At 46.8% G+C, this 20,098-nt stretch overlaps 1 protein-coding gene across 2 annotated transcripts in view; it reads right to left on the reverse strand.

Annotated features, from left to right (window-relative positions):
* The window catches only part of Kif26b (kinesin family member 26B), a 409,589-nt gene that overhangs the window by 63,807 nt on the left and 325,684 nt on the right, over window positions 1-20,098 (reverse strand). For both annotated transcript variants that reach the window (XM_057770142.1, XM_057770143.1), the window contains one exon: window positions 2,614-2,820. In XM_057770142.1, the coding sequence (XP_057626125.1) occupies window positions 2,614-2,820 (207 nt within the window). The remainder of the gene's footprint in view (window positions 1-2,613; window positions 2,821-20,098) is intronic.

Consider the following 20,098-nt stretch of genomic DNA (forward strand, 5'->3'; position numbering starts at 1 on the left):
CAGTGGAGACACAGGAATGGTCTCATAGAGGGCTGAAGGAGCAGAATGTCCGCACACTGCCCTGTAGGGCTTCTGCCTCGCTGTTCACAGAGAAGAGAATGATGAGAGATTTGCTTATGTTGGATGGTTAAGGGATGACAATGACCTATAGAAACTCCCTACTGTCCTTCCCCATACACCCAGAGAAGCAGAAGGCCTCCTGAGCACACAGCTATGACAGAGACAGCTCTGCCCAAGGCCCTGCTCACTCACCCACAGGTCTGAGTCCTCCCCACTTAACCCTAAGTCAGATCCAGCGAGGTTTGTACCAACCGTGAGTAACCATGCTGCCAAGGCTGTTTTGGGGGAAACAAGGATGGTTCCTAATGGCAAGAAGGAATAGGACCAAACTTATCGTTACTCAGTGCCAAGGAGATGGTGTTCTTAGAAAGAGGAGAATAGAGTTCATAGATGCCTGGGGTCACCACAGCGACAGCTGATGCACAGGCAAGGACCCGAGAGTAGCCCTTGATTCTTGACCAGTGGAATACAGTGCTAATGATGGTGCCTCCACTCTAAGTCAGCACAGCTAGGCCCTGGACACTGCCATGTCCTCAAACCCAGGCTAGCCCGCTGGACAGAGCAAGACAATACAGATACAAGAACAGGTGACCCAGACAAAGCTACTTCTCATACTTACTCATTTTGTGCCTTGAGGCTTACGGGTGCCGAACCTATGGGGCTGAGCTGGCTATAATGGCTATAACTAGTGGTATCAGATTAATGATTATGGTGTCGTCTTAATAAAGACAGACAACACCTACTGAGCGCCCGCTGTCCTAGTAGCCAATGAGGCATATATATTTGTCATATAAGGACACTGAGACCCAGTGAGTTGAGCGGCTCGCCCAGTGATACACTGCTAGAAAATGGTGGCTCACATGCTGACAGGTCAGAGACCTGGTGTACTGAGCAGATGAATACGGGTGAACGAGGAGGTGGAGGGACCCAGGGAGGAACTAAGGTGACAAGGGTCACTGGTGGAGTCTCAGTTTCCTTGTCTGTAGTGTGAAAAGAGTCAGAAACGCCCCTTTCTACCCAAAAGAATCCAAGGGAGAGTCCACGGCCTGGTGCACATGGAAGTTCTTGGAAAGCGCAGAATCTATACTGTTAGACTCCTGTGGAAAGCAGAACATTCTGAAGTCTTTGAAATTGCAGCTACGAGCATCCTGAGCCTGGGAACCAAGCGAGAAATGTAAACAAAGACTAGCAATAAAAATGGCTCCTTTTTTTTTTCCTGGAATAAATCTAAAACTCGTTAATAGTTCAGGTTTAATTTAGGGTGTGCTTTGGAATCCTTACAACTTCCCCAGATAGCTCTTCAAAAGTTTTACCCCTGTTAATTAAATTATTTGTAGGCCATTTATTAGCCCCGGTGTCAGGTTTAAATTACCCAACCCATTGGGTGGTACGACATAAAAAGTGAAATGAACAGAGAAACTGCAAAACTGAATCACCAAGGACTTTATCTTCCTGTGGGAAAACCTGAGAACCAGTCTTCAGCTTCCCAATGGATGGCGCCTGTGTGCCCTAGTGCCTGCTGGTGGAAGGCGGGAGTTATGTAAACACCAGTAGCCTTGTAATCACATACAACACTGACTAACAGGCTGCAAATGGGACGGCGGGAGCTAAGATCCTCGGTCAGCTACAGCCTTAACTCGCGTACTGTGAAGAGCGCTGCATAAATCTTGGGAAGTGCCTAAAAGTTTCTCAGAAAGGTACAGGTCCATGATGCCTATGCAGATGAAGAGGCCCCCATTGGTCTATACCATGGTTTATTCACATATGGGCCTATTCACTGATTTTTGGTATTGAGGACTAAACCCAAGGCTGGGTGTGCAGCAATATCTGATTGCTATCCCAAGCTCTCCAATTCCGTGTTTCTCCGCTGACCCTGGCTGCAGGATACACACCAGCTCCAGTTCCCCTACTGAGCACTCCACATCCTTACTGGGACTATCGTTCTGATTTCCACTCCCCGTGGGTATAAGACATTGCCTGCCTTTAATTCGGTTTCCTGAAACATTTCCCTTGTTACAACGCCAGGCAGGAGTACAGCTCTAATGAATCAGTCCCTAGAATTTTATTGCAGTTTCCCCCATGACATTCAACTTTTCCTGTTAGCTGCCTTGTTTCTTCTCCCCAGGCATGAATTTCAAGGTTTTGTGTGTGTGTGTGTGTGTGTGTGTGTCTATGTAAATGAGTATGTGTGCTTGTTAGAGGTTGGTATTGGTGTTCTCTCTCTGTCTCTGCCTCTCTTTGTCTCTGTCTATCTGTCTGCCTCTCTCTCCCCCTCTTCCTCTCCCTCTCTCTCTCTTCTCTCACTGACCTTGGAGCGCATCCATTTGGTAAGACTGATCGGTGAGCTTCAGAGACACTTTCTTTACCTCCCCTGCACTAGGATTAACCATGCCAGTAACTCAGAATATCTGGGGTATTCTGGGAAGCTCAGAATGACTTCCAAACATGGTGATATGGATGGAGAGCTTGTCCATCAGAGTATCCCAGGAAACACCCTCCCAGTTCACACTCCATTAACCAACACTACGTAGCCCAGAGGGGACTTTTGCCCACCTGAGAAGCATCTTGTGGGAAAACCGCATCAAAGGCAAACATCTTCGGAGGAACCTGGCTGCTTCTTTTCTGGAAGGCATTTTGGCCTCCACAGGTCAGGGGGTCATACAAGGTGATCTGCTTCTTCCGTGGATCCACCTTCAGGAAAGAGCTGGATTCTGAGGTCTCTCGAGCAGATGTGGGACAGATACGGAGCATGACTTTCACCTGTTAAAAACCAAACATGGCAACAACATGGATGAGAGAGCTGGTTATTTAACAGCGGAGTGGTCTTCTGCATGCGATGGTATACTTATTCATGGTAGTAGTGAACATTTTCATGATACATTATGATGAAATACACAATGAATCATCCACCTAATCCTCACTGGGTCAAGGGAAGGATGGTTTATTTATAATTACCGGGTAGAATATTTTGATATGTCCATTAATGCAGAGAAGGCACACTATGTTTTTTGTCTTCCTATTAATATATATTAAAAATTAACTGTGCCCTGGTGGCCCAATTACATAGATGAAAAGCTAATCTGGACTGTCAGGCTATAGGGGCTGGTGCAGTTCCCTTGAAGCTCAAAGATCAATAAACCATGCACATAAAAGTTAGCTTCGTAATTTACTCCCCAGCTCAGCTCATCAGGGCTCTGGGAGACAAAAATCCACAGTTATTAGTGTCATCATTAAAGCCCCATGAAACGGCCTGTTTTTAATGGCCAGCATTTGAAATGCATTCCAAGGGGCAAGTGTGATAAAAGATTTCGTTTGCAACACGTTATTTGGGATCCCATTACATGAGCAAGGAGAAGCTTCATTTGGGGGGGATGATAGCGTGTCTCCGTCGAAATCAGGAGTCAGTGCACGCTCACCCACCTTCAGAGTCACGGAACATAAGCATCTCTAGTGCTTATGACCAGTTCAGCTCCGCCCCATGGATGAGGGCAGCGGCAGTCACAGAAATGGACCACTGCTTTGTAGTCCTAAGATGGGCAGAAATCAAACAGAAGGCTAACAGCGATCTGGAAGCTACAGTCCTGGGAGATTGATTTAGCTCTGTTCTCTGCGATTTTTTTTTTTTGCTATGTTGTTTATTGAGTCCAGCATGTGAAAGGCACATAATGCAGATGTGTGGGGCAGACAGCTGCAGAGACAGGTGATTTTAGTAATTTAATGTGGCAAGTAGTGGATGCCCAAGGATGATGCGTCTGGTTAGCTGTTTGAACTGATGTAACTCCCATCATTCTTTGGGGGCAAGGCATGGTTATAATTTGTGCATGCGTGCGGGTGTGTGTGTGTGTGTGTGTGTATTGCAAACACACATGGGTTCCCGTGTGTGAGTACACATGTATGTGGTTGCACATGTGCATGCGTGCATGGCCAAAGGTTGATGTCTTAGAAGTCTTCCTTGATCACTCTCCACCATAGATATTGGTAAAGAGCCTAGCATTTGACCGCAGAGCTTGGCAATCAGGCTGGTGCAGCTAGGCTACTTGCTCCAGGGATCCCCTATCTCTGCCTTCCATGTGCTGGGTTACAGGCGGGCCTGCACGGCCCACCTAAAATTTAGCCGGATGCTGGGGATTCAAACTCTGTTTGTTCCAGCCATCTCCAAAGCCCCTGGCCATCCATGTTTTAATAAAACATTTCAAACATACAGGAATGTTCAGAGAATAGTGCACATCATGCGCACTGGAGTAAGGTCGTCCTCTTGCGCATCTCAGCCCCGTTTGCTGAGACCTGGGAACTAACCTTCAGTGTACAGAGTTCAAGCAGGAATAATTCCAAGGGTACCAGGCTCATCGGATGTCTAGTGCTATACCCTATCTATGATTCTCTTTATAGTCACCATATCCAGTGTGGAATGGAGGTCAGGGGTCATGATGAAAGGGTGCCGTTGGCCTCCCAGCGTTAAGACTGTGCTTCTCCTATGTGAGACCATAAAATACTCACTGCCATTTGGAGGTGAGGGTCTGTGTTATACACCCGGCCTGTGCCATCATCTGCGTGATCTTATTTAGTCCTCCTGGTGATGCAGAGCATTGGCACACTTACCCAGACTTTACGGTGGAGAAAATGGATACCACATACCGCTGTATTATAGCTACATTCTGTTGCTGTGATAAAACATTCTGCCTAAAAGCAACCTGGGGGAGGAGAGGATTTATTTGGCTTACACTTCCTGGTTGCCGTCCATTATTGAGGGAAGGAAAGGCAGGAAATTGAAGCAAGAACCTAGGAGCAACACTGCTGCCTTGCTTTCTGAATCACGTGTTGGCTCACTCTTAGCTAGCTTTCATACATAGGCCAGGACAACCTGCCTAGGGATGGTACCACCCACAATGCTAGGTCCCTTCTGCATCAGAAAATAAGACAAGCCCTCACAGACATGCCCACAGACCAACCTGACAAAGATATTCAATTGAGGACACTTTATTTGGGTTATTCTAGGCTGAATCAGGTTGACAGTTCATACTAACAAGGCCACACACCTTGGCCCATATTGCTGTAGCTGTAGAGGGTAGGGCTGAACCAGACTTATATCTAGGGCCCCATGCTTTCTCCAGCTGGCTTCTACCTCCCACGGTCAAACTTCTGGGAGCCTCACTTTCCCCACCTGTTTAACAATGCCTGCCAAACAAAACTGCCGCGGGACTTGTAAAAGTTGCTGTGTGAGGCACTGAATGTGGAGCAGAGAGCACAGAGAACTTGATTCCTGTTCTCTCCATGACTTACTCCCTTTACCTGCCTTCCTCTGGACCTGACAGACTATTAGTTTTCAATGACGATGCTGATGATAGAGCTACACAATGCCTTGACCTGGTTTGTGGGTACCATGTCACACAAAGAGGATCCCAGGACAGATACTATAAATATGGATAGTTACTAAGCACAAGATATGACTAGGATCCTACCAGGTCATCACCTTCAAGTGCCACAGCCACTGTGTGCTGGCCAATAGCCACGATGATTATCTATCTGCCATTGGGGCATGTCCTTGTTCCCCATCGCTCTCTATAACCTGATATTTTAACTCCACTCATGAATAGGTTTGTCCCCGTTATACCACAGTATGCTCCAAGCAGGTGTCCACAGAGCTGCTTCTGATAGGTGACTGGGTCCCCCATGCTTCCTGCGAGTGTCTCTCCCCATCCAGCTATGAACCACACAAGTCAAGGATGCTGCAACTCCAGGCAGAACTGATGGAGCCCCACGGCCCGTTGCTTTTTCTATTTTGCAATTTTGCATGTCATTCCTAGGTAACTAGAGGTGCTGAATGTGAAATGTGAGCTGGGCTAGGCAGAAGCCCACGTGGAGAAGGCAGGCAGGCAGGCACTGGCTCAGTCAGCTGTTTGAACGGGAAGCATATGCCTGCATCTTAATGAAGCACACGGCCCTTTTTCTGCAGATGAGCTAAAGTCCCAGCCTGAAGTCTAGCTAAGGAGATACACAGTTCCTTAAAATCCCATTGAACTCAGAGCTGGGGAAAACGCCACACTTCATTCTTTTCTCTGCAATTCATTTAAATAAATGGAGGGCTTTCCCCCTCCTAGGAAGGAAATTGGGTTTTTCTGCTTGGCCTCCTTTTTGTCATTATTCCTTTAGTCCTGCACTCCACTTCCTGCTTAATCCTCTGTAATTAAAGAGCTTAAGAGACACCACTTATGATCAAGAAAGTTCCTCGGACGGCTTGCCAGGAGCCCTTGCTTTTGTTGCAAACACTGTTAGATTCTTGGCAACATCTTCGACCCTGCCCTCTGCCCTGCTCCTCCTGGAGAGTAAGAGCCACCATGCACATTCAGAGATGAGCTCAGCTCTCAGGGTCAAGACCACAGTCACTTCCAAGAGTGGACCTGGGACAATGGGATCAGATAGCTAAAAGGACAGTCTGAGTGGTGGAAAGGAGGGGCAGACGCCCAGAGGGGAGACCGGCAGTGGGAATCAAAGCCCTCTCTGCCTGGGAGCCACTTTGCCTCATTTGTCTAATTACTCCGGGGCTGGTGCGAGACAGCTGTTGCTCAGGGCAGCCGTGGTCTTTATGTTTGTTCATTAATCTTTTCAACACTTCAGGTGAATGGCATCCTGAGGCCGGAGAGAAAGGGATTGTGAGATACACATTGAGCAGGACTTAGCGCCACTCTCCCAAGCTGCACACACATCAACGAGGAGGTGACAGCCGGCTACCACCCATTGTATAGAAGGCTGAGTGGGCCCTGTGATTGCTTGCTGCCGCCACCGGCACATATGGTCATGTTCAGCAGACACTGTTGTCGGTCGCTAGTTATCACGGCACAGACCTAGTAAGACTCTTTGTTGTCTGTTTCTCTCCCCAGAATCTGTTGACCTGGAGGACTGGGTTCAGCTATACACACAGGAGGGCTTTGGGCAGGCTGACAGATCAAAGGGTCTCTCACCAATCAGAAAGACTAGACAAGGCAATAAGGGGCAAAGAATTCTGTGTTTTCTCTCATGTAGGAGCTCACTGAAGCTCCTTCTGTGAACACCCACAGTGAACGCCCCTCAAGGACAAGTGCTAGACCAGGGACTGCTCAGCCAGTTGGCTGTCATCAACGCTGGGTAAGAAGGTGGCTTTCCTACTCAGAGTCATGGCGTACAGCATTAGATGAACCACTGCATCTTTCCAACCCTTCCTACCTCCGTATTCTAATTCCCTTAACACGGATGTTTAAGAATCAGCTAAGTAGAAACCGGTCAAGGTGTAGATGCAGCAACCGACTCAAATTGATGTTTAAAGTCATTTTGGTCTCATTCTGAGCAGGACTGTGGTTTTCCTTAAGACATCACCTCTGTGAGGTCCTGAGTCATGTGTGAAAACTTGCCAAAAAGGAAACAGAGGCAAACTGAACAGACTCATTACTAAGGTGTGGTGATACACGCTGGCGGTTCTAGTCCTCAGGGGAAGAGGCAGGAGAATGCTGGAAATCTGATGCCAGTCTGACTAAGATTGTATGGCTAAGACTGTGTAGTGAGACTCAGTCTCAATGAAGATAAGCTGCTCAAAAGCCACCACAGGAAGAACTGTGATGAAAAGAGGGAAGAACACTATATGAGGACCTAAAAGCAAAGGTTACTGGGTATTTCAATAGTTAAATGCTTGCCTAACATAAACAAGGGTCACAACACACATGTACGTGTATGCATGTGCATATGCATGCAGAAACACACACACCTGCATGCAAACACTCATATACACACTAAGAGGTCACCAATTTAGACAACACGACCAAACTACAGAGCTGAGCAGTAGCTAACGCCAACCAAGGATCCAGTTTCCTCTGCACTGGAACAAATGGCAGGGATGGGATGCTAGGTGACGGGAATACTGATTGTGCTACCCCCAGTCTCACTTGTGGGTTGAAGGCTGTGCTGAGGGGACCAGCTCCTCCCTAAAGGAAGGAGGTGGAGGGTGAAAGTCAGGACGATGGTGTCCTTGGAATAGATCGGGAGGCCTTTCCTGGGTACCTCCTATTTTAGGTAAGATCCTGATGTGTGGATAAAAACTTGGCATCGCAGAGGAGCTCACTGTCTTTAATGGACGCATGCATTCCTCACAGGTGTAGGCTTTGTGGGCACAGAGCAAAGCAAGGGTGGGCCTGGATTCTCACTCGGGCACCGCCATTGATACCTGCTGTGCGGGCCTTGGCGTCCTTATCCCTGAGATAGATCTGCCGTGCTACCTCCCTTGACAGACAGATGTGGAGATCAAAGACATAAAAGCTGAGTGTAAAGCAGCTCACGACACCAAATAGTTCAGCTGGCTCCTCATACCTGCAGTGTCCACCTGCACTTCACTAACCACAGACTGGGAAGACCCAGGGACACCACCACGTGTGCCCTAAACACCAAGGTTTCTTAGCATATAATCAATTCCCAAATGCCAAAGAACCACAGTTACACAGTAACCATCTACACAGCTGGTACAAGAGGCCATATGTTATAACCAATGCTACAGAACCACAGCTATACAGTAACCGTCTACACAGCGGGTACAAGAGGCCATATGTTATAACCAATGTTCAGGAGGATTGGGTAGGGTATGTGTAAATATTGTGCCATTTTATTTATGGGACTTGAACATCCATGCACTATAGAATATGCAGGGCTTCCCAGGCTCAGTCACCCAGAGATACTGAGGGATGACTGTATGCTCTTCAGAGAGGAAAGTAGAAATTCGGGGTTTGGGGGGGGAGGGAGGCAATAGGTTTTTTCCCCTCAGATCTACTGATGTAAAATAGACTGTGTATATCAAATTAGCCCCAGATGGGTTTGGGGCAACGGCTCAGTGAATAAAAGTACTTTTTCAAGTATGAGAACCTGGGTTCAAATCCCTGCCACATTGTTTAAAAAGTCAGGCATGATGGTTTGTCCCTCTATAACTCCAGTGTTAGCACACGTGGGGTGGGGGTGGAGTGGGGTGCCAGATCTGGAGAACTCCAGAGCTCACTGGCCAGGCTAGCCTGAGTCCACTTTTAGCCTCTATGTGCTTGTACACCTAACCCCATGGATACACCCCTCCACCACATTAAAACATTATAAAGCGAAATAAAGCACACACATAAATAGATACAATAAAAAGGATGTCTCTGCTTCCTCCTGTCAAAACTACTTATGTATACTTACATTATTTTTTTAAGGTGACTATGCAAACAAAGTTTGATCTGGGCACCTAAAGGCTCAATGAGTTATTTCTTAAACTTTATCCCTTTCTTCTCTGTCTTGATCAGGCAGAGGGATGGGTGTGCTCACCCCATCTGATCACAGCGCCTTTGTCACATTCTGGTGACAATCGAGAGAAGGAAGATCTAAACAGTGTGCACTTCCCAATGTGTTCTTCTCGGCTAGAAACCTAGCAACCTCCACACTCATCCACACTATGACAATCTGATAAACACATGGTCAGAGGCCTTGATGGAGTGCCCATTTCTGAAAACCCACGGCGAGGGTTTAAGGATGCAATTTTCCAGCCATCATTTAAAGAGCTCCCTTCTCTTTCAATATCATAATGTGGGATTATCTTGCTAGCCTGACAAGGGCTATCGTTCTTCACAAATAGGAGTTTCTTTCTTCATCTTATTTATTCGAGATGTCTCCTTAGCTTTACAGATGACAGTCAATAACATTAAAGCAAATCAAAGTCAGGTTTTACACAAGATGAAAGTTTATATACTTCCCTGATAAAATTTCTAAAAGGGAGATAAAATTTGTTCTTTATGTTCTGTGTGTGTGCGTGTGTGTCTGTCTGTCTGTTTGTAGTCATGACCACAGGGAACATGGGAGGACGTCAGATGTCCTCAATAACTCTCTACCTTGTTCTCTTGAGACAAGGTCTCTCACTGGACCCACAGCGATCATTTTTCAGCTAGCGTGGCAGTCATGAGACCCCAGAGATTCTTCTGTCTCTTGTTTCCCCCACCTCAGCACCTAGGTTACAGGCATGCGTGGCCATGCCCAGCTTTTCTACAGATTTCAGGGATCTGAACTCAGGGGCCCAGGCTTCTGCGGCCACCATTCTTGGACCCCGAAATGGCTTTCCCTGGAAGCAGATCTCTATGGTGTCCTGAGGCTGAAAGGATTGGAACGGAAGAGACCAGGATAGTCCTGTTGGACTTAGTTGTGCTTGTAGGTGTCTGATAACGCCAACACTAGGCAATGCGGAAGAGAACTGAGACAACCGTACTCCCCGGAGTCAGAGCTTTGAAGCAATATCTCACAAGGGCTCCACTGGAGCATGGCTACCATTGCAGGATCACAGAGCCACACCTGAAGAGACCTCGGAGATTGGAAGGAAGCACAGCTCAGTCGCATGCTACAGAACCCGTTGCATTTAATTTCTTTGCATAAAATGCAGTATCATCCTTCATGAAATGGCCAAGAGAGTGGGGGCTTTGTTTATCCACGGGGAGAAAGTCCAGATCTGGGCAACATCTTGGGAAGGTGGCGGCTGAGGTGAACTCGGGCTTGCTGTGGGACGGTCTGTTCTGTGTTAACAAGAGCACCTCAGTACCGTCACCCTGGCTGTGACTTCTTCACAAGTGTCTAGTGACCTTCCATGTGTTTTCCCCAAACAGCTCTGCCAAAGGAGTTACCACTGGCCTTATAACTACCATCCTCCTTAGCTCCGTGATGAGCTTCCTTGTCCGGGTACTCCAGTGACTGCCCAAAGCCAACCGCCTGGCTGTGCCCTTGATCTGCTTCTCTTCCGGGATGCAGGCAGAACTGAAGCATCCTTGAGGACACGGTGAGGAGCTGGCCAGTTCCTTCTCTGGGGAATCGGCTTTTCAGAGGTAAGTTCGTGTGACGGCAGACAGCAAGTATTAAGCCGCCATGTCATCAGAGGGGAGATTTACATTATTAAAAGCCAGGCTGGGGAAGGTGACAAGTGGAGGCACAATAAAGCTAAGTGTGAGGGAGAGTGTGAGAGACCAGAGAATTGAGTCTGCTAATGACATGTACTCCATAAAAAAGTGCTTCGGGGAGTGGAGGGGGCCTAGAAGATTCCATAAAGCTCTCCATCAGCAGGTATCTGTCACTAGGCAGGCCCAGCCAGAGACTGCGAAACGGGGGGGGGGGGGGTGCAGGGGGAGGAAAAGCCCCTCCTTGTGAAACACTGCTAATGGCTGGCAGCCTTGGGAACAGAGTCCCTCACACCAATTAGCAGACTTGGGCGAAAGCAGGCCATGCAGCTGAGGATGGAGACAGACACATCTCAGGGGCCAGTCTGTCAGAAAGGACTGGAACTCTGACAGTAGTCTATTTAGAAGACACTCCAACCCCTAGCTCATTCTGTTCAGAAAACTTATTTTAAATGCATGAGCCGGTGCTGACGCCCTGCGACAGGCATCTTTATGCCCGGTGGAGGTCGGCCGTGGGATGCCGAGTTTTCCCTGGAAGACTCGCTCCAATGTCAAAGGCATTCACTGTCAGTTTCCTCCCTGTGATGTACGTGGTGCAGAGCTGGGTGCCTGGTGCTGGAAAGGAGCTCGGGGTTTGAGATCGCGATTGTTTGCTGATATGTGCCTATGGACACGAGATTTAACCTCTTTGGTGCCTGGCATCTAAACTGGTCACAATAAGGATGCTAGCCTAGCAGGGCTCTGTGACTACTGTGGAGCCATGGCTACAGAGGACACACTTGGTACCATTAATCATTTCTGAGGTAACTGGGCCACTGACAAAACCATGAACTTTGAAGTCAGACAGATTCTGGCTCTCAGTAGCCATGTGTCTACCAATATATTGTTTAATAGTCTCCCCATCTCTAAATGAAGACAATAGTCCATTTTGAAACTAGTTAATGGCTGAACATATTTAGGCATAATGTCCCAAATAGCCAAGTTCTCAGATTGTTATATATATATATATAAAAAACTCTTCCATAATTTATTCAAGGATGCCTTAAAACTGGATTTTCAAGAATGGGCACAAGCAGAAGGAGCCAGACCCTTGAGTTTTGATAGTAAGGACTCAAATACCCTGTGCAGAATGTGATAACCGTACCGGAACATCCAATGGGAGGAGGCAAGAGGAGCAAGGACCCCTGAGCTGCTTCTCGACAGCCAATCCCAGGAGGCCCCTTTCCTCTCTGGTCTGCAGAAACTCTGAGTCAGCAGCAGATAGGGAGTTAGATCTCAAACTCCTTGTTGGATGACAACACACCAAAATTATCACTCTTTGCAAAAACCTGGTCCTGAAGCCATTGGCTTCTGTACACTTTGGGCTGCGAGCCCTTGCTCCATGTCACCTTCATACGAGTTTTCATGATTGTTAATCAAATCACCGTGCAAAACCCTGGGAACAAAGATCTCACCAAGTAGACACCATCCCGTAGAACTCCATCCATGATGTGGTGGAAGAGCCCGCCCCTTGCCTCAGGAACCTTGCAGGTACCCATCTCTTCTCCCTTCCCCTAGCTTATCTAGGCGTTCAGCAGGCCCAAGTCACTATCAACTAAATTGTTTGCCCAAGGTTACTATTTTTGGTTTTGCATACGGAATTTTAGTGAAAACTGAAGAGTTCTATGACATAGTGTATGGATCAATATTTACGCTTAAGTACATTGTTCTCAAAGGTGGTTTGTCTTTCTTTCCTCTTCGGCTTTCAGTCAGTTTTTAAGAAGTTTATTTTTATTAATTTTGAGAATTTCACATAGGAGTATTGTATTTACATCATTTCTCCCTTATTTCCTCTTCTCCAACTTACACTGTGTCCCTCTTCAACCTCATGGCCTCTTCTTTAGTATTATATATATATATATATGTGTATATATATATGTATATATGTGTGTGTATATATGTGTGTGTATATATGTGTGTGTGTGTACATACATATATACGTAATATAGCCTGCTGAGTTCATGCAGTGTTGCTCATGGTATATGAGATTAGGGCTGACCACTAGGATTGGACACCCTACAGGGGGTCACCCCTGGAGAAGACGGACTCTCCCTAAGTAACCATTAGTTTCCTGGACCTCTTTATCAGGAGCCGTGTGAGATTCCCCATCCACAGTGTGCTGTGATCATTATACAGCTCTTGTTTAGGAAACCATATTATTACGATTTCATGAACTCATCCAGTTTTTATAGAACAGAGACCTTCCAGCTCCACCTCCTCTGTCCCTTACCGGATTTTTAATAAATGGCTGGTAATCATTGGAAAAATTCTGAACATTAGGTAGAAAAGAGACCATTGCCAGAAATAAGAGATACCTGTGGTGTAAGTTTGTAATCTCAGCTCCTGGGAGGTTGAAGAGGGAGGACAGCAAATTCAAGGTCTCATTAGGCTACAGAGTGAGCTCACAGCCATTCTCCATAACTTGGTGAGGAAGACTCTGTCTCAAAATGAGAAGGAAAAAGTGGGGCATGGGTTGTGGCTCCATTGTACAGTGCTTACCTAGACGTGAAAGACACTGGTTTTAATCCCTAGCAATGTAACACACACATATACATATACACACACCTTACCACATGCACACACACACACGCACACTTACCACATGTACACACACACACCTTGCCACATGTATACACACACACATACACACCACATGTACACACACACTTACCACATGTACACATACACCTTACCACATGTACACACACACATACACCTTACCACATGCACACACACACTTACCACATGTACACACACACCTTACCACATGTACACACACACACCTTACCACATGTACACACACACACACCTTACCACATGTACACAAAACAGCACTGAAGAAATTTTTTGAGAGAGACAACAATCGCTACTTCTTAAAGACAGAATTCTTTCAGATGTACCCAGCTTGGGTTTTGGGCATTTGCTATCAATAAAGGGCTTGTTTCCACCAATGCTGATGTTACCTCTGAAGAGGTCAGTGGCGAATCTGTTGTTGCACAAACAGGACTTGAGAAGAACTATGTCTGCTAATACGGCCTGGGTTGTCACTAGAGAGCTGCTGTTCGGCTTGGACAACAATAGGCAGGACAATGGGAAGCCATTTTTCTTTTCAGAACCCTCCATAGAAATGGGAAACTTCAGTTGCTACAGGACACTTGCTTTGCTGTCTCTAATACCTCACTGCTGGGTTCTTCCGGATCCCAAGCATCTCAGTGTCTCATTGCTTCTGGCCTTTGACCTAGACAAACAAATTCTATTATAAATAACTTTATTTACCTAAAATAAAAATGTCAGCACACATGACCATGTATAAGTCAGTATAACTCTTCCTTGCAGGCATATCTTTAGTCCATTTCTCTTATGAATCCATCTTAGAACAATCTACTCACTCACTCCCAGGCTTTCTTACATGGGTAGCTTCCAGGAGACAATCTTGTTCCTGATAGTGACATGAATGAACCATAGCAGCACTGGATCTGGCGTCAGACCAGTGGGAAGGGGAAATTAGTCTGGCTTCTAAAGGCTGCCCGGGGACAAAGGGCAGCTAATTTAGCATGAAATTCACTTGATTCACCATCTCCAGCCTGGTGGCAGAGAATAGACTTCTTTCTCGGGGCTTGCTGGGAGACTGGGATCCAGAAGGGCTGGGGAACCTTCCCTTAAAAGGCCAGGGGTACGTGTGCTCACAGAGGCTCTGTCTCTGGAGCCTGGGACTCTCAGCTGTAGTCTGAGGGAGGAGACAAGAACCAGGACCCACCCCAGGAAGAAAGACATCAGAAGGAGCCTGAGGTCAAAGGGCAGAACCTAGAATTATCTAGCGAGAGCTTTGGGTTCCAGATAAATTTTCTTCCCACTGAAACCTGATATGCACTCAGTAGACCACTGAACAAAGTCTGCATTCACATCTCCAACACAGCTACAGAGAGAGGAGGTGGAGAACTAGGAGCAAGAAAGAAAGTACAGCATGTCCTGGTCCCAGATCCCTGTTCCTTGACAGGTCCTGGAGTTTCAGCAGTAAGGAAGAGTAAGAAAGTCTAGTAACTAGTCATGGGTCATAAGTACCCTAATTCTTTCTCCTGCAGTGCCTCACAGAGGGCCTCACATTGAGAAGGGCACGTGGTCCATCCACTAAAGCACAGGCTGGACACATGGTTCTCACAGCAGCAACGGCAGGGCTGTAAGAGAGAGGGGCATGGTCAAAAGGGAAGGGGACACTACCGCTTCTGTTTAGGGACTTTCTAGGTGTCATCTTGGATCTAAGGCATCTCCAGTTCTCAGTTTAGCTCCAGCAAGCCCCACACAGACTGCTGCCATCTTGTCTGAAGGGATCACATGGGGTGGGGGGAGGACATGCTGGTAAGAAGAACTGAGTGAAACCCCAACTGGAAGACAAGAGCATATTCCAGTGTGACTCTCCTGTCACCTCCCCTGGGGGCCAACTTCTGATCCCTGCAATTCCCTCATTGCCCTCTGCCTTGGCAGAGGGACCCTTGCTGGAAGCAGGAGACAGCAGGTTCTAATTTGCAGTGTGTTTCCTGATGTTCCTTTAACCATTCCTGTGAAAGATCTGCTTGAGACCAGGGAGGGAAGTCCCTAGGAAAAGGTGCCATTTGCCTCATCATGATCTGCTCCCTCTCCCCTTCCATGTTTGCTAAGGATTGAAGCTAACAGCAGCAACACCGAATTCAATTACCACCCTGCTTCCAACAGTGAGGATCCTCCACACCTGAGAGGCTGAGCCCATCGAGTTCTACCTTAGAACAAATGTAAGGTAGCTCATCAGAAGGCTGCCTCGTACTTTGAGAATTCAATAGCCTTCCTAGGACCCAGGTTTTGAAGGAAATGTCAGACGCAAATGTCCCCCGAGGGGATGGGTGGTCTGCAGCCACGATGGCATACCATGAGTGCTAACTTCTCTGGCAGGTTTGCTTACACCACACAGAATCAGCTTCTTCCGCAGCAGGATGTAGATGCGGATGGAGGCTTTGTTCATCCCCTTCTGCCAGGGAAACAGTGAGGCAGTGTGACCTGGTGGAGAGGGCAGGCCCTTCCTCTGGGTGCCAGTCCACACCTTCAGGTGTCATGATTTCTTCCTCTGTAAAGCAGCGCTTACAAGGCCATGGCTTTCCTTCCAGTTTGGGCAGTTATGCAGGTAAGCGTGAAAGTGTGCAACTTACACTTTTAAAGCCCAGGATTGGAGTGTGTGGACTGAGTGATGTGTGGATGCCTGCAAGGCTGTGGAGCTGGCACAGAGTCATGGGGTTGAGTCTTGTGGAGATGCATGTCTGGATGCTAGCAGCAGCCACATGTGACAAGGTATGGGGTGAAAAAGCAATCAACCGACAGATAAACAATTGGAAAATGCTGATGAGCTAGCCATTCTCCTTTACCTAGGAAAGCTAAGTATAACAAAATATTTAAGTTCGAGGAAGAAACCCGAGACAGATCTGCTTCAGGACACACAAGAAGAGAATGCTTGTCGTTCGTGAACAAACCCACAGGATGGTAGGTGGCTCTGCCCTAACCATGGCAACAGAAATGTTGATAGCTAACATGCAGGCTGATGCACATCTTTTTCTCCACTGGAGGGGACAGTGGCCCTGGCTCCTCCATCAAGGGGCACAAATAGGATGCTTTTCCACTTGGACTCTGATCCACTGGACTTGCATCCTGAATATGCAGTAAGCATATTCTTGACTTTGTCCATCTTTGGAAGGTAACGGCCTCAGGCCCTGAACTCCCTGGAGAGACATTTTTGTTTAAGTAAGCACAGGCTTCAGGGAACTGTTTTCGTAGATATACACAAAGGGGATTCAAGCTCCCTTGTTTAAGAAGGACTGTTTAAGGCTTCACCTCTGAGTTGAACTATTACTGGGTCCCCTCTCACAGTTTCTGATCCAGGCGATCTTAGGTGGAGCCCGACAATGGGCATTTCCAGGCCGTTTTCACCCAAGGTGAATTGTGTGGCCATAGAGACTGTTGTGAGAACCACTGTCCATGAGGCAGGCCAGCCTCATTCTGAAGGCCTCTGTGCCTCAAACTTCACTGTCAATCAAAACCACAAGGTCTGCGAGTGTTACATCCTTGGAAAGGACAATCTTACCAATGTTTAGGATCCAAGTAGCTAAGGAAAGAACTTCCCTAGTCAGGGCTGTGGGTGGCCTTAGAAGTAGGTAGCTTGTCTAGCACGCAGATGGCCCTGGGCTCCCCTAGTGTGGCAGAACAGCAGAGTTGTAGTGGCTTCTCTCTGCTCCTAGCTTTGTTTGAGGGAGACTGTGTGAAACTGGGGTCAAGTGTTAGCACTTGAAGGTATGGCCAGGTTCAGAAGCTTTCTGGTGAAGGTGGTGCAACCCCTACAACACACTTATTCTTTCACCTTTATTATTATCGTTGTTGTTTGTGTTGTTGTTGCTGCTGTTATTATTAATGAAGCATAAATGCCCTACAATAGAACCCAAACCAATTTCTCCTACAGAGTCTTGTCTTTTTCTCTTTCCTTAAATAGTTATTTAAAGTTCTTACTAAAATAATTCACAAAGGAAATCAATATTAAAAGAAACTAACAACTGTTTGAGACTATCCTTCCTCTTGGCATTGAAATAATGTGTGTGTGAGAGAGAGTATATGTGTATGAGGACACAAATTTGACTGTGTGCGTGTGTGCATATGTGCATAAAATGTACACAAATGTACAGTGAATGTATGTGTGTGTGTGAAGAGTGAGTATGTTTCAGACACTGTTTAATGATTTTATCTGACAATGTTTGGAATAAATATGCATACCTGGTTGAGTAGGAGTGGGTGAGGATTAATCTTGGTTGTCAACTTGATTGCATCGGACATTAACTAAGCCACAAGCCACTGGGCCGCTCCTGTGAGGTAGTTTCTCAGTCAGACCATTTGAAGCAGGAAGACCCACCCTAAATGTGGGTAGCACTCTCTGGCTGCAGCCTGGGTAAGAGGACATGGCAGAAGGAAACTGCTCGTGTCCGCTTGCTCTCCCTTCTGCTGGCCAAGTCCGCTGTCCTGCTGCACCGCCTTCCTTCACCGATAGCAGAGTCTACTTCTTCAGGCCTCCAACAGTGGTCAGAAGACCAACGGCTCTCAGGGGAGCCTCTAGACCTTCAGGGCCACATTGGAATTGCAGAGAAAAAACAATACAACTGGCTTCTCCACCTCTCCCATGGGAGACAGCCTACATGGATTGCATCCTGTAAGGCAACCTAATACATCCCTTCTAATATATCTGTCTGTCTGTCTGTCTTTAGATGTAGATATTCATTCTATCAGTTCTTTTTTTTTAGATTGATATGATATTCAATTCTTAGTCCATGTGGAATATAGATTTTAAAAGCAGGGGACTTGGGATAATTTCACTTGGTCATAATTCCTCCAGACTGGTGTGTGAGTTTGATGGAACCTGTCACTAAAAACATATGCTTCCCTGGATGAGGCTGAAGCAGACAAAATATTATGCAGTGTTGGATACATAAACTCTGGCAACCTGCCAGTGTGTCAACACTGAAAATAAAGACGATGTAACCCAGGTCTAGCTTGAGGCCCAATCAGGTATCAAGGATCTTATTATGATAGCAACCACCGATGACAAGATCCAGACAACAAAGAACCCCCAGGCAGCACGGAAGGGGCTTCTGGCGACCTCTACTCAGAGGGAACTGATTGAATAAACTCTCATTCGTGATAAGAAACATTTGTCTTTTAAAATGGAGTACCGCAGGCTATGATGAAGGTCAGGGTTAGAATGGAGGTGTGTAGGTGGGACCAGAGGCAGGTGGCTTAGGCTGGAAACGTATTCAGCGGGCTGAGCCCCGTGGCTAGGATTCATATTTGATGATTACATATGACAGTTGGGCTACAAGGGAAGCACCCATGTCCAAATTAGTAAAGGTTGGTTTGGGAGGGTACAGAAGCCTGCCACTTGGACATCTCTACAGCCTACTATCACGGATGGTGCCTTTCACACAGCAGGCATTCAGACCTGCAGCTCCAGAATGTTCTTAAGCTGGGGGTGAGAAAGCATGGGTGGAAGAGTCAGAAATGGATCTTTCCTGGAAAGGTTCTGGAGATGAAAAGAGGTGTGAGGGGTGAGCGCTCTGTCACTAACGACACCTTAGATCCAAGACTGGGGGCGTTGTGAAAGCAGCCTGTTCAGATGTAGCACTTCCATTCCTGGATCTCTACAGGTGGGTGACATGGGAAGGATGGGCATCTTCACTGGGTGAGCATGGGATAAGGAGCCCGAAATACAAGACATGAAGGGAAGCAACTTCTCATTGTGGCTCTCTCAGGGGTGCCTTGAAGCTCCTGGGGACTTTCACACTTGGTCTCAGCTCATGCCTGCGGTTCAGACACAACCCATATCCACAGATGGCTAATCTCCGCTTTGCTCACAGAGGGAGGCCCTTTCATGGAAGAGAGGCTAGAAAGGAGAACAAAATGGCTTCCTGAAATTTCAAGGAAGATGATTCAAGCCGAGCTGCAGCTCTATGATCTGTGCATTTGCCCTTCTGCCATACTGCCTACTTGCAAAGAAGAAGTAATACAGGAGCATAAATCCTCTCTCTCAAGCCAGCCAATTGCATATAAATTGTACACAAAACAGACCTCACCATGAATATATTTACGGCTGCCTTGGCAAGTTTTATGGAACGCTCTAGAGTCATTTTTTTACCCTCGTGCCCTTGTGGCTTAGCACGCTGAAACATATTTTAACCTAAAAAAAAAAAGCCTAGGCTCTAATTAAGTATAAACGACTTTTAATTTTAGACTAATGATCTGATAGGGTGTAAAACAACTCAAAGTTGTGTAAATTGGTATTTGGGGACTTTTTTTTCTAAAATTGTAAATTATCGACTTGATGGATTATAACAACTCCATTGAAACTGCTATGCTCTGTTACTCAAATCTTCACAGTGTAGTTCAGTGACAGGTTGACGCACACAATGACCCCCTTGGTGGCCACACCATAAACTCACAACTGGTGGAGCTCTCTGCAAGCAAGACCTCAGCAGACTGAGGCAGGCTAGCACTAGGTGACATGAAATTTGCTGCCCTTCTTC

Source organism: Chionomys nivalis, chromosome 5 (assembly GCF_950005125.1).
Source record: "Chionomys nivalis chromosome 5, mChiNiv1.1, whole genome shotgun sequence".
NCBI classification, from domain to species: domain Eukaryota; kingdom Metazoa; phylum Chordata; class Mammalia; order Rodentia; family Cricetidae; genus Chionomys; species Chionomys nivalis.